This window comes from Gopherus evgoodei, chromosome 1 (assembly GCF_007399415.2).
Source record: "Gopherus evgoodei ecotype Sinaloan lineage chromosome 1, rGopEvg1_v1.p, whole genome shotgun sequence".
Taxonomy (NCBI): Eukaryota; Metazoa; Chordata; order Testudines; family Testudinidae; genus Gopherus; species Gopherus evgoodei.
Genome location: NC_044322.1, coordinates 330,857,017 through 330,869,818, shown reverse-complemented (window position 1 = coordinate 330,869,818; position 12,802 = coordinate 330,857,017). Strand labels below are relative to the sequence as shown.

Here is a 12,802-nt window from a genome sequence, read left to right as displayed (position 1 = left end):
CAAAATAGTAAAAAAAAATGTTTGTTAGTAAACTAAACAGGTATGACTTAAACATGTGTAAGAACTACATAGTCTGACTGCAGTAAAAAAAAAGTGCCATTTTTAAAAATTATTTTAAAAACTAAACTTTAAAAATGCAGCTAACACTTTGATTATATTTCTTGAAAATTGATTGCCATAGTAATTTAGAAAGTTTCTTACCTTCTTCCCAGGAGAAAGGCTGGGGTGATTCTAGTTTAGGCTGTTCAGGTAAATGCATTCCAGTTTCATTATTATAACCGATCCCCTCAGCATCTCGCCTAGCTTGTCGCAGAACAACACCTCCTTGATCTCTTAATCGCACTGCAGCTCTATAGAATATTGTATCCTTTGCATTGTATTTCATACAGTTATCTATAATAAGATTAAAATCTTCTTCAAACTCATTAAGGTTTTTATAGCCTTGGGAATCTAACCGTTTTCTCATAGTAGATAAATCCATGGGATGTTTTATATGATCCAAATAATCTGGAACCTATAAATAAATATTAAAACAGAAGATGTGTAAAAGTGCAGCTGGTATAACAACAAAATAATTATATTGTGATGAACTAATCTAGATTTTTGAAATTTTAAGTATATTTTGTGAAATAAAGAAAGCATGGAATCCAGTTTCTAATCTCAGGCCCTGATCCAGTAAAGTTTTATATACATGCTTAACTTTTCACATTTTGAGACTACACAAAGTGAAGATTAGCATGGGCATAAATCTATGTAGGATCATGGCCTTAGTACTCTTACTGCCACGTGTTTATTTATATATTGGCAGCCTGTTCAGACCAGTTGGTGGACTTCTAAAAGTGGAGAATGAACCTTGTGACTGACAATGAAACTTAAACACTATTAATGTATATAAAACTGTGTATTTCTGTGATTGTGGAGGGATTAATAGTAGTATTTTTATTGTATGCAAATATGGTATATGAACTTGGTTTTCCTTTGGGAAATTTGGAACTTCCATTTCCAGAATAATTTAAGATGTAGTTTTAGGATTATTTGAAAAACAGAAATAAAAATGAAGACATCTTTCCAACTTCCTTCACCGACCATATGTTTACATCAATGTCTAAACAAATTAAACTTTAGACTGCAAAATGAGTTTTAAATGTCCTCCTATAATATACGTCTATGTTTAAATACTACAGAATTACTTATTTTAAGAACAGGAAAACCAAGCCATAAGTTCTCATTGAATTATTTTCATGTTCCCAGTCTACTTCTACTGGGGTTTAATTTGAATTTGTTTTCAAATCCGCATATTGTAAAATAAATTTACTTCCAATTATTTCCAATCCTGCAGCACAACTGAATTAAAAAAAATTAAATTCAGCTATATCAACAGGCTATGAACTCTGATGAAAAGATTAATTGGAAAGGCACCTCCTTAAGGTTTACTGGCTGAGTAAATATTCGAGCAGAATCCTTTTCCTGCAGCTGGTCCAGAACTGATCGCAACAATACAGTGAATGGAGTCAACTGGAGCTCCATGGCAACCTGCTCAACCTTGATCTGAATAATGAAATATAAAAAACACCAAATAAGTTATTTTCAAGTAGAAGAAGTGAATATAAACTATTTTTCTATTCTCTCTCTCTCAAAAGTGTCTAATTCAAGTGAATTTGCAGCTTCACTTCCAAGGAGGGATTTTATTAGTTATCTGAATGCGCTTTCAATCTGAGAATAGTTATAATGCTAGTGTGATTAAATTTAGTGATTTTTCAGGAACTATTTAACAGTTCTAAAGAAAACAGGCTACAAAAAAAAAAAAAACGGCTTTACAGGACAAGACCAAATATACAAAAAAATAAGAGCAACCAATAAACAGAAAAATAATTTGTTTTAAACCAGTGCGAAACTCAAACATGGTGCCACATACGAGCTGTATCAAATGAGTTTATAGCACTGATATCCGAAAGTAAAAATATTACATAAATTCTACACCTAAGGTCTGTTCTACTTAAACTTCCAGAAAAAATAAAAGCTGTTTATTAAGGTCATAATCACTAATTACTTCAAAGGTTTGATCCTTCTATAGGAATAATCATATATTGTTTTAATAACTGTAAAGAAAGTTTAAAATAATCCTCTATAAAAAGTGGTTTCAGGATATTTTAAGAACATACTTCTAGTATTCGACATTAAAAGTAACCATTTGTTGAATAATCTTGATTTTGGTATCAGTGATACCTTCGATATGAAAGATTTCCTTTTAGATATGAACTGACTGACAAGTGGATTTATAGGACTTTATCATCTTTTAATATATTAGGGCATTAAACTTCAGTATGCAGTCAAGACTATGACCGATGGACTATATTAACTCATAATGAAAGTAAAATTATATTCTGAAAAGTAATTTTGGAAAAATATCATCCTAGAGTTTCATGTTTAATATGTGAGTGATTCTAGAGCTCTTGTGCCCCATTTACAACTAAGTTGTGGTTTTTATAAGTGCCAGCACTGCAAACTCAATTTTGGCTCTGAGAATCATGCTGGGTTCTTTACTTCTCACCTACCACCACCAGTATGAAGATTCTGCAGCCCAAATTATGCACTCATTAAACTAGGGCAAAGCCAATGCCTTCATTATGTTAATACAAGTGTAAACGACTGGCCCTCACTCCCACTGTGCTTCTTTCCCCTCTGTGTTGTCTCTACAGAATTAACAGGAATTAAAAATACCAGTTATTTTTTACACAAAAGTGAATAAATGCAACACACACACCCTACTTCAGATCTGATGCGTAGAAAGGTGCTATTTTTCTTTACTTAGTAAAGGACTGACTTTAAAACCCAAACAAAATGGCCTGAATTCAGTCTAAATTCTTTATACTATGCATGGTTTTGTTGTTTATTATTTAAAATCAATTAGACAAAGACAGTACAGTCTTTTCCTGTTTAAAAAAAAAATAAATCCATCAGCAACCTTCCTTTTCCTTCAACAAAGTTTCACCAAATTGAAGTTATTCATTTACCTGTTCTCTTTTTAATTTTTCACGTTTACGTATAAGTTCAATCAACAAACGTGCTCTCTCAAGATCATGGCGCAGCCTTTGCCAGTACTTTAACTTCTCCTTTAGGGCTTGCATTTCTTCATCATCTTCTCTCTGTAAGAAAATAACCACAGTTTCTAAAGTTGGGACATAATAGGAAATGCGAATTATTTTTTACTTATTTCTAAAAATAGCAAAGCATTCTCTATTTTTGACAACTCAAATACTGCATTCAAAATAATTATGGTATAAAACCCCCACTCCCTTACAAGCTAGTATATTTCCTTACTACTTCTAAATTCCTGACCTGTGAGTAAGGTTTGACTGCTTTCAGTTTCACGCTAATAATAATAATAATAATAATATAAATAAATGTTTATTATGATAGCGCTCAAGTACCAAATAAATATAGGGCCACACTGTACAAACAAAGAGCAGTAGAAGTCCCTGACATGAAGAGTTTATAATATAAATAGACAAGGTAGAAAGGAGAGAAAAGGGGTAGAATACAGAAGCAGAATGAACAATGTGCCAATAAACGTTTTAGTTCCACAATGGAAGGTGGGGTTTGAGAATTAGGTTGGTTAGGAGGGGATAAGCTCAACGGAAAGAAAGGGGAAGGAAAGGTGGGGTGAGAAAGACAGGGCATGGGAGAAGAAGAGGGTAGGTATGGTGTGAAGTGAGATGAAGAGACTGAAGGGGAGGGTTGAAGAAAACAGCCAATCAGCACATGACAGAGAAAGTCCAGTTAAAACTGTAGAAAGTTATCCCAATGTCCAAAGGAACAAAGGACCTTGCTTTCGCTGCTTCTGCCCCTACCAGCAGGAGTCGCTCGCTGGCTCCTCTATGTAGTTCCCATTCACCGTCCCCACCCCACCTCCCAGGCCACGTGGGAGACAAGGAAGGCCCCACCTGAGTCCTAGTGTCCTCAGAGTCTCCCCTGCCCATTTGTGGGTCCAATGGAGTGCTGGAGGGGAGGGTGGCCCCACCTGCGCTCATGTTACTTTTAAGACAAAAATGAATTTACTTTAGAAAACAAATGGTGGCTGGCACTATAATGACATACCAAAAAGTATATGAAACTCTTGGACCAGCAGGATTTAGGAGCACTGCAAGAAGCAGTCCTGGTAAAAGAAGCAGTTCTTGTCACTCTCAACTGACCCCTTTTTGTAAGCTAAGGAGTAGTGGTGACTGGACATCAGGAATTCTGTGACTTTAAAGAATTGGAAACAAAAAGTAACCCTCTCACATCCTCTCCAGTAGTGGGTAGCAAGGGAGGGAAAATATTAAACTTTGAAGATGGATAAAGTTAGAAAGCTATTCTGACTATCAATGCAATGGATTAGAACCCTGAAAGTTTCAACTGCAGGAGGCAAAAAAACAATTTCAACAGAACCAATTAACAAAACATATGATAAGGATGTGTAGAAAATAATCAGTTCAAATAGATAAGAACAATTAAACCAGATTAAACAAATGGATAGGCTTTACGAACACGTGAACATATTTCTCCTTTGTAAGTATCCATAGAAAGACTAATTGTGTAATATATGAAGTATTTATCTATATTTGAACAAATATGAAGGAAAAATATTGATAAGGCAATATGAAAGAAACAGTAACAAAAGAGAAGGAGGAGATTATTCAGAGTATTCAAAAAGGAAAAGCAAGTCTCCTGAAAGTCCAGAAATTAGACCTTAATCATGAAACAGAATGATCTACTTACAGAGTACAGAATATCAGATTTCATAAAGATATTTTGGAGTTAATCCAAAATTTTGCCAACTTGCTTGGAACTGTCTTCTATTCTATGATTAGCAGTGCCTAACATAATGGGCTACCAACACGGTGGGATGCTTTATGTGCTTCCACAATAGAAATAACAACAATAAAATCAAGGATTCATTAAATTTGAAATATATATATTTAAAAAAAACAAAAGGAAAATGCTTGGGGGAAACCATGAAAATAGCTCAACACAAAAGCTGTCAAATAAACAAACTGAAAATCTGTCATCTTTCAATTTTAGTAATATTACTACAGGTTTTTGGTAGCAAGGGTAGATGATTTTTTTCAGACTTCAGTGTTAATTTTAAGTTGATGTCATTTGAAGACAAAAAGGAGGGGACAAGAGCCAATGGGTCTGCAATTTAAAAAAAAAGTTTAAAAAAAAACACCACCACATCTCTGCACAATAAGTTATTGTTTTACAGACATTATTGTAAAACAGGACAACCATATAGTTTATTTATCCAAATGCTTACAATTACTATTTCAAGACACTTAAATCTCTCTGACTCTACTGCTAAAGTTAAGAATTCTCATCTATCAACTGTTTTTTCTGTGTCTCATCAGGCCAATCTGGAAACAATGGTTTGTTCCTCTTTTCAAATTGCAAGGACAGGCAGAACAGAATCAGAGTCAGAAATTGTTAGTGTCCTTTTTCCCGCTGCTATACCTACAGTTAGTATTTTCTATTTCATTTAAAATATTCAATCTTGAAATATAAGCAGAAAGGAAAAATGGCACCAACTTCGTAAATTTTAAACTTTAGAATTTTGAGCCAACCCTCTTTAGGAACTTTGATGATCAGGTAGGAGACCCACTAACAAGAAAGAATTTTTATTTCTAAATTTTTAAAAAGAGCCTCGCCCTCCTAGCAGGGTCTGCACTAGCACTGGTTCTTAGTGTTCCCAAAAGATCCATCATCTGAATTTCAAATGAATCTTCAGTGCTTGCAAAAGACACAGAAATGGATAACTGCCTTGTGTAACTGTCGTAGAAGCTCCCTTCTCTTGATGAATGGAGAAACCTTATCTTTAATACAAAGTGGCCTTGTGGTAGCTAGACAGGGAGACGACTCACAGATGCATAGGCTTCTTAGGGCTTGTCTACACTGCCATGCTAAATCTCTAAATCACCACTGCTGAGATAGATGCAGTGGCATTGATTTAGCGGATCTTGTGAAGACATAAGTTGATGGCAGAGCCCTCTCCTGTCAATGTCAATAGTCCAGCTCTCTGAGAGGCAGAAACTAAAGCGGCAGGAAATAGTGCAGTGTGGACACCGTGTTCAGTTGCTGTAAAGCTGTGTCACTGAGGTGTGTTTCCTGAGTGACATAACTTACATCAACTTAAGCGGCAGTGTAGACCAGGTCTTAGATACGTATTTACTTACACCATCAAAAAAGACTAAGGTGATTTGAGATGTCTTTCAGGTCTCATTTTAGTGTCTTCTAACAAAAAAAGTTTTCTGATGTGCATAATTTTTTAGTTCTGTCAACATCCTTAAATATGGATCTCCAGAGTTCCTTTTTCCCAAAAATCTCTTTCCGGTGGCAAAGAAATATTTCCTGCTTGACATGAAACGAAAGAGAAATTTAGGAAGAAAGAATGTGATACTCCTTTGAATCATCTTATTCTGACTGAAAACCAATTATTCATTCTCTGCAAAAGCCTCTACTTCCCCAACCTGCTGGGTCAAAATAATTATCAATACAAAATTTTTTTTTTAGAACAGGAAAATGTGATTAATATACTCATGGTCCTGAAAAGCGTTAAAGGCCAAGGAGTATTTTTACTGTCCAGGAAGGGACTGTGAGCCTAACAGTGGATGACTGAGGTTGTCCTCAGGAAGTTACCACTGGGATTTCAACCTTAACGAAGGCCATGGACCTTTTACCTAGCTGTTTGGGATCATACTGGTTGACAGATCCATTTAATACTTCTTAAGGAGAAATGAAGTATGCAATGAAGAGGCTTTTGTCCTTTGGCTCTCTGATTTCACACCAACAGGTAAATTTTGCTCTAAGGGCACGTGTTGACGTGGTTACAGTAAGTACAGCCAAGCGCAGAGTTGCAGCACTTTTGGAAGGAATGGAGGAGACTTGGGGCTACAATAGAGAGAGTTGGGGACTGATTCTGGCCCCTATTAAAGTCTATTTACATTGCTGAAGTGGCATAAAAGGGCCATAAAGGAAATAGTGTACACTTAGGGAAATTCCCTCAGTGCAGGGCCAGCACAGCAGCCCTAGGCTGTCCCTAGTCTCAGGCCTTCTTGTAGTGGTATTCCAGGGATAGGAAAAATGAGCAGTGTCATCGTAAGTGAAAACCTCCTTCAGGGCTGAACTAACTTACAGCAGGGGCTACACCAGCCCCCAGTGCAGCCCAGGTTCTTGAAGAAACATAGCTAGCTTACAGCAACATTTGCCCTCATGGAGTTAAACCTTCTCTATTGTGCTTCCTGTGAGACCAACTGAATATGACCCCTGAGTTCTACCCCCAGCTCAGTCAGGCATGACCTTGTGCAACTTCTCAGTTAAGCCTCACATCCGTAAAATGGAGGAAGTGATACTTGTTGGTGTTAAGACAAGATTATATGGTTAGGTTCTATAAAAAAGTTTCATAGATTGCAAGGCCAGAGGTGACTACTGTGATCATCTAGTCTGACCTCCGGTATAACACAAGCCATAGAACTACCTCAAAATAATTACTAGAGTATATCTTTTAGAAAAACATCCAATCTGGATTAAATTGCCTGTGATGGAGAATCTACCATGACACTCGGTAAACCGATCAAATGGCTAATTATGAACACTTTAAAATGCATACCTTATTTCCATTCTGAATCTGTCTAGCTTCAACTTCTAGTCCTTAGATAATGTTATACCTTTCTCTGCTAGATTAAATGTGTGTTCCTCATGTAAGTACTTACATACTATAGTCAAGTCACACCTTAGCCTTCTCTTTATCCAGCTAATCAGACTAAACTCCTTGAGTCTATCACCATAAATCATATTTTCTAATTCTTTAATCATTTTTGTGGCTCTTCTCTGAACCCTCTCCAATGTTTACACTCCACAATGTTTCAGTTAACACCAGTCAGTAGAAGAGCTGTGAACAGAATTCAGGGTTTTTTCCTTGTATCCTGTACACATCCTTCCAATGGTTAAAACAGATACATCTCCTTCTTCAATCGAACAAGCTCTGACGAACACATGCGCAAATAATGATTTTCAGAAGCTTACAACATGGCCAAATGGGGTCAGATTTTTCACCCGGACAGCAAAAGAGAGCTCTCTCTCATCCCAGGACCATCCCTTTGTGAAGTTCCAAGTCCAAACTTTGGAGGCACACAAATTCTTCAAAAAACAGTAGGAAAAAAAATAAACTAGAAAAGCTACCTATTTTTTTCTTAACTTCATTCTCAGAAATGATGATCATTTTTGCTGAGCTCTGGTCCATACACAGAACTTATATCAGCATAACTCTATTTCTCTAGGACAGCATGTATTCATACACATATACAAACTTATCTCCATTAACAGATCACTCGACTTAAACAGATTTAATCAATCCAGTTCTAAAAAAACCCTGAGGCAGAGAATGTGTGTGGAAGATTTAAACTCTAATAACTGAAGTGCAGCAGGGCTATATGAAATTGAAAACAGGAACTCAGAATCAACAATGTCAGGGAATTGCAAATACAGGTGTCATTAACAGCTCCGCCTACAATATAAAAATTAAAATAAATGTACCAGTGCAATTACTGGTAAACAATTGCCAGACTGCACACTTGAATGAGCTTCAACAGAGCAACAGTCATAGGCATCAGCAACCTCTCCTGTGCTTTTCTCTTCCAAATTGATGTAATTGTATTTGTTTCAACACCAAAAGAGTCTGCAAAATCCAGCTCTCCTAGGAAGCAAAAATTTTAAAATTTCTTAACTTTTGCAACTAAGTTCACAGCCATATCATCATATTATCTACATTTTTTGCATTGAACTGAATTAAATTATATTCCTTCTACTTTTGATTAAAAGTTTATAAATATTTTAATTTTTTTCTGATTTCCTTCTATTAATTTGGACTTTATATACTGTGCGCCACACTGCATACAATTCTTCAGCAGGGTCCCCTGATTTCTACAACATGTTGACATTTCTGGGATATCTTCTAGTGAATTCAAAAATGGAGTTTAAATGTATGGAGTGCAAAACAATAATACAGTCAGCACTCTATGTCTCAAATTATTGTATGCAATTTGACATTAAAATCAAGCCTCCAGTTTAATATTCCTTTGCCATCAAATGTCTAACATGCCAAAGCAATTAGTTTTGCCAGCACTGCACTGGCACTGCAAAATATGCTGGCAGAAAGCAGGAAATTCTGGCAGCTAGTTAAGAAGCAGCTAGATTTTAAGTATACTGGAAGGGTATGTGAGGCATTTTGGGGTTAATGCCTTCGATAGTTGAGAGTTTGGTGCTGGGAAGGAGATGTATCTCTTTTTCCTTGTGGCTAGGGTGGTAGTGGTTTCTGGAGTGTAGAGGGGCCTGAAATACTAGTTCAACTATCCAATGACTCCAGACAACAATCAGCTGCCCAAGAGATCCAATAACCACGACCTGCAAATCTCTAACTTTGCATCCAACAGCTAGGAAGAAACTCATTAGCTGGATGTTTCTGCTAAAATGAACACCTATGAAATTATTAACTGTGATATTTAAGTTATCTAATTAGGTTTCAAAATTAATACCACAAGGACATGAATCAGAATATTTCACACCCCTTAGTGATTGTTTCAGGCTGTATGTAGACAGCACAGTTTACATTTGAAAGGTTATCTTTGCAGGCACAAGCCCATAAATATGAGAAAAATATTTTTAATATAAAGGAAAATTAGAGACTAGCAACAACAGACAGATTCTGTTACAATAGGTAGATTCAGTGGCCAATCCCACAGAGACAATATTTGTGGGAAACCGTTCTTCATATATTTCTATATTTTATTAGTAACAAAAAGTAACTAAAGACACTGATATAAACAGACTCCGAGAGCAGTATTAGGACACATCTACACTGCAATAACAGATGACTCAGAGACCATGTTACACCATGCTTGTATTTTTAAGTCTGCAATGGGATGGGACCTAATACCATGTTGTAATTAAGTTGCATAACCAGACTAAAGTTTTTAATTCAGTAACCCGGAGGTCTCCAAGCTCATGAAAACATAGAAATTGCCATACCAGACCACAGATCAATTTTTCTATCTTACACAGAGACTAATACCATCTGCTGCAAAGCAACGTGCAATAAACCTGAGGTCCATTATGGAATAAGGGAAGGTTTTTGTTAACTCACATCAGGCTTTTGCCCTGAAATGTGAGCTCTTGCTTTTCCTTAGGAAAATATGCAAACATTTTTATTTCACCAAATGTAACTGTGAATGGTCTCATTATTTACATAAACATTCAACCTTTTCTGAATCCTGATAAATTCTTGACCTCAATATTTTTAGAAACAATTTCCAGGAGTTAATTATGTTGTGTAAAGACATATTTTCTCCTTTTACTAGTTTTTAATTTGCTGCCTTTGAATGTTCCCTTGTTCCTGTACTATGAGAAAGATGACTATTTAGGGAGGGATTGGCAGCTCTTTGCATATCACCAACTCTGCATGAGTAAACAGTCCCCATAAAATAGGGAACAGGGATGCCTGCTTTTTGTTTATGTATTTATGACTGAATTTTGAACCTGAGATGATCAAATACAAATTAGGGATAAGCAGTTTCCCCTAAAGATTAAAATATCAGGAGATCATTAAAAAAAAACAAGGCCTCCAATGAGATGTAATTTTTGTGCACGTTAAATCCCATGATTTTAAATCAATATGATTTTGTAATGCTCGAAGTTGGTATTACTGTATGAATTAATACTGGAGCAAATAACTATAACTAATTACTACTCACAGCTAAAAGACAAAGTTAAAAACAGCAAAGAACTGCACTCCTGCCCATTTATTTACAGCGGTATTTACATTTCTATTGGTCTCACTGTGTACATTACATGTAGGTGTAAGCTCTTAAGACTGGGGTCCATCTTTACATTGTGTGTGTGTGCAGTGCCTTCCACAATGGGGCCTCAAACCATGATCAGGGCCTCTCTACGCACTACACAATCCAAATATTAAACAGCAAAATGGCAGCTTATTTTCATCGTGATTGCTACTATTCTGCACAGGTATCAAAATGCCTGATGACAAATAAAGTGATTACCCCCCGTGAATGTGTGTTAAAGCAGGACGCTCAGGACAGGACACTGGCAGTAATTTAGATATTGGACTAAGTACTTTAGAAATTGGTCACAAAAAGCATAGATGAAAGGGTGAATTTTACAGAAGGGCAGGAGATGGGACTTGGACCACGAAGTTCTGCCAAAGCACCCTACCCCTATCTTTTATGAAGCAGAACCTAAAAATCTATTTACAATTTTCCAAAACTCAGAGAAGGGGAAAAGACAGGCGAACTAGCTATTTTATAACTTTAAATTTAAAAAGTAATTTATCACTGTAATTAATTGCTTCAAAATGTCACTGCCACATCAAAATGTGATGATGCTTCTTGGATCACAAAAGAGAAAAAGAATTATGAAATTTTCTGCTGATTGTTGGACATGGAATTGTCCAATTAAAAATAAATGACAGGATGGAGAGGAGGGTGGGTAGTAGAGCATTTCAGGTGTTTCCCAAGCAGTACCCCCATTAAGGAGGTGGAAGGTTCAGACCAGAGTCCAATCCAGAAGACAAAACTGCACTATCTACAACAGCATCTGATCTCGCCACAGGTAATAAAACATAATGATTAAAATAAGTCTGAACAGACGACCACGTTGCCACTCTTCAGCTGTCTACAACTGGTACATCCTTAAGTTAGGCTATAGATGTAGGTAGTGCTCTTGTAGAACATGTTATCACTCTTGAAGGGGGCTGAACATGAGGTCTGTTAAAACAAATCTTAATATAATCAGAGATCCATTTTGATAACCTGTGTTTTGAAATTACTGAACCCGTGTTTCTGTCCAACAATGGACACAAATATTCTTGGAGATCTTTTAAAAAGTTTGGTCCTATCTAGGTAGAAGGCTAATGCCCTCCTGACATCTACTGGAATATGGTTTCTTGAATAGTCCCAGCACAGCTTGGGGGGAAAAAAAACTGGGAGGTGAATAGTTTGATTAATATAAAATTCTGAGGACACCATAGGCTACGTCTTCACTACCCACCGTATCAGTGGGTAGCAATCGATTGCTTGGGGATCGATATATCCCGTCTCATCTAGACGTGATATATCGATCCCCGAACGCGCTTATATCGATTCCGGAACTCTACCAACCCGAACGGAGTTGCGGAATCGACAGGAGGAGCTGCAGACATCGATCCCGCGCCGTGAGGACGGAGAGTAATTTGATCTTAGATACTTCGACTTCAGCTACGTTATTCACATAGCTGAAGTTGCGTATCTAAGATCGATTTTCCCCCGTAGTGTAGACCAGCCCTTAGATAAAAAACTTGGGATAGGCCTGCAGCAACACTTTCTCTCTGGTGAATATCCTAAAAGGGGTCTGCCATTAAGGTCCCCCAATTCTCCCACCCTTGGGGCAGAAGAGATTGCTACCAGGAAGACTGTCTTCATTTATAAATCCAATAAAGAACACATAGCTAGTGGCTTAAAAAGGTGTTTCATGACACAATTAAGAACTACGTTCAAGCCCTAACTTGGAACAGGATCTGTGATTTATGGGGAGATATTCAATAAATCTCTTAGGAATTTTGGAGCTAAGATTGAAAAAAAAAAAAAAAACCTTTAGGTGCGTGAAAAGTTGTTACTGCTAAGTGAACCCTAATGGAATTCACAGAAACTCCTGATGCTTTCAGTTCCAGTAGATAATCCAGTACTCGGCGAAGAGGAGAGCGAGTCGGCTAACAGAATAC

The 12,802-nt window shown here is 36.7% G+C and overlaps 1 protein-coding gene across 5 annotated transcripts in view; it reads right to left on the bottom strand.

Moving 5' to 3' along the window:
* The window catches only part of BRD1 (bromodomain containing 1), a 112,101-nt gene that overhangs the window by 58,352 nt on the left and 40,947 nt on the right, over positions 1-12,802 (bottom strand). For all 5 annotated transcript variants that reach the window (XM_030549244.1, XM_030549243.1, XM_030549242.1 and 2 more), the window contains 3 exons: positions 3,015-3,146; positions 1,420-1,548; positions 202-514 (listed from right to left, as the gene is read on the bottom strand). In XM_030549244.1, the coding sequence (XP_030405104.1) occupies positions 202-514; positions 1,420-1,548; positions 3,015-3,146 (574 nt within the window). The remainder of the gene's footprint in view (positions 1-201; positions 515-1,419; positions 1,549-3,014; positions 3,147-12,802) is intronic.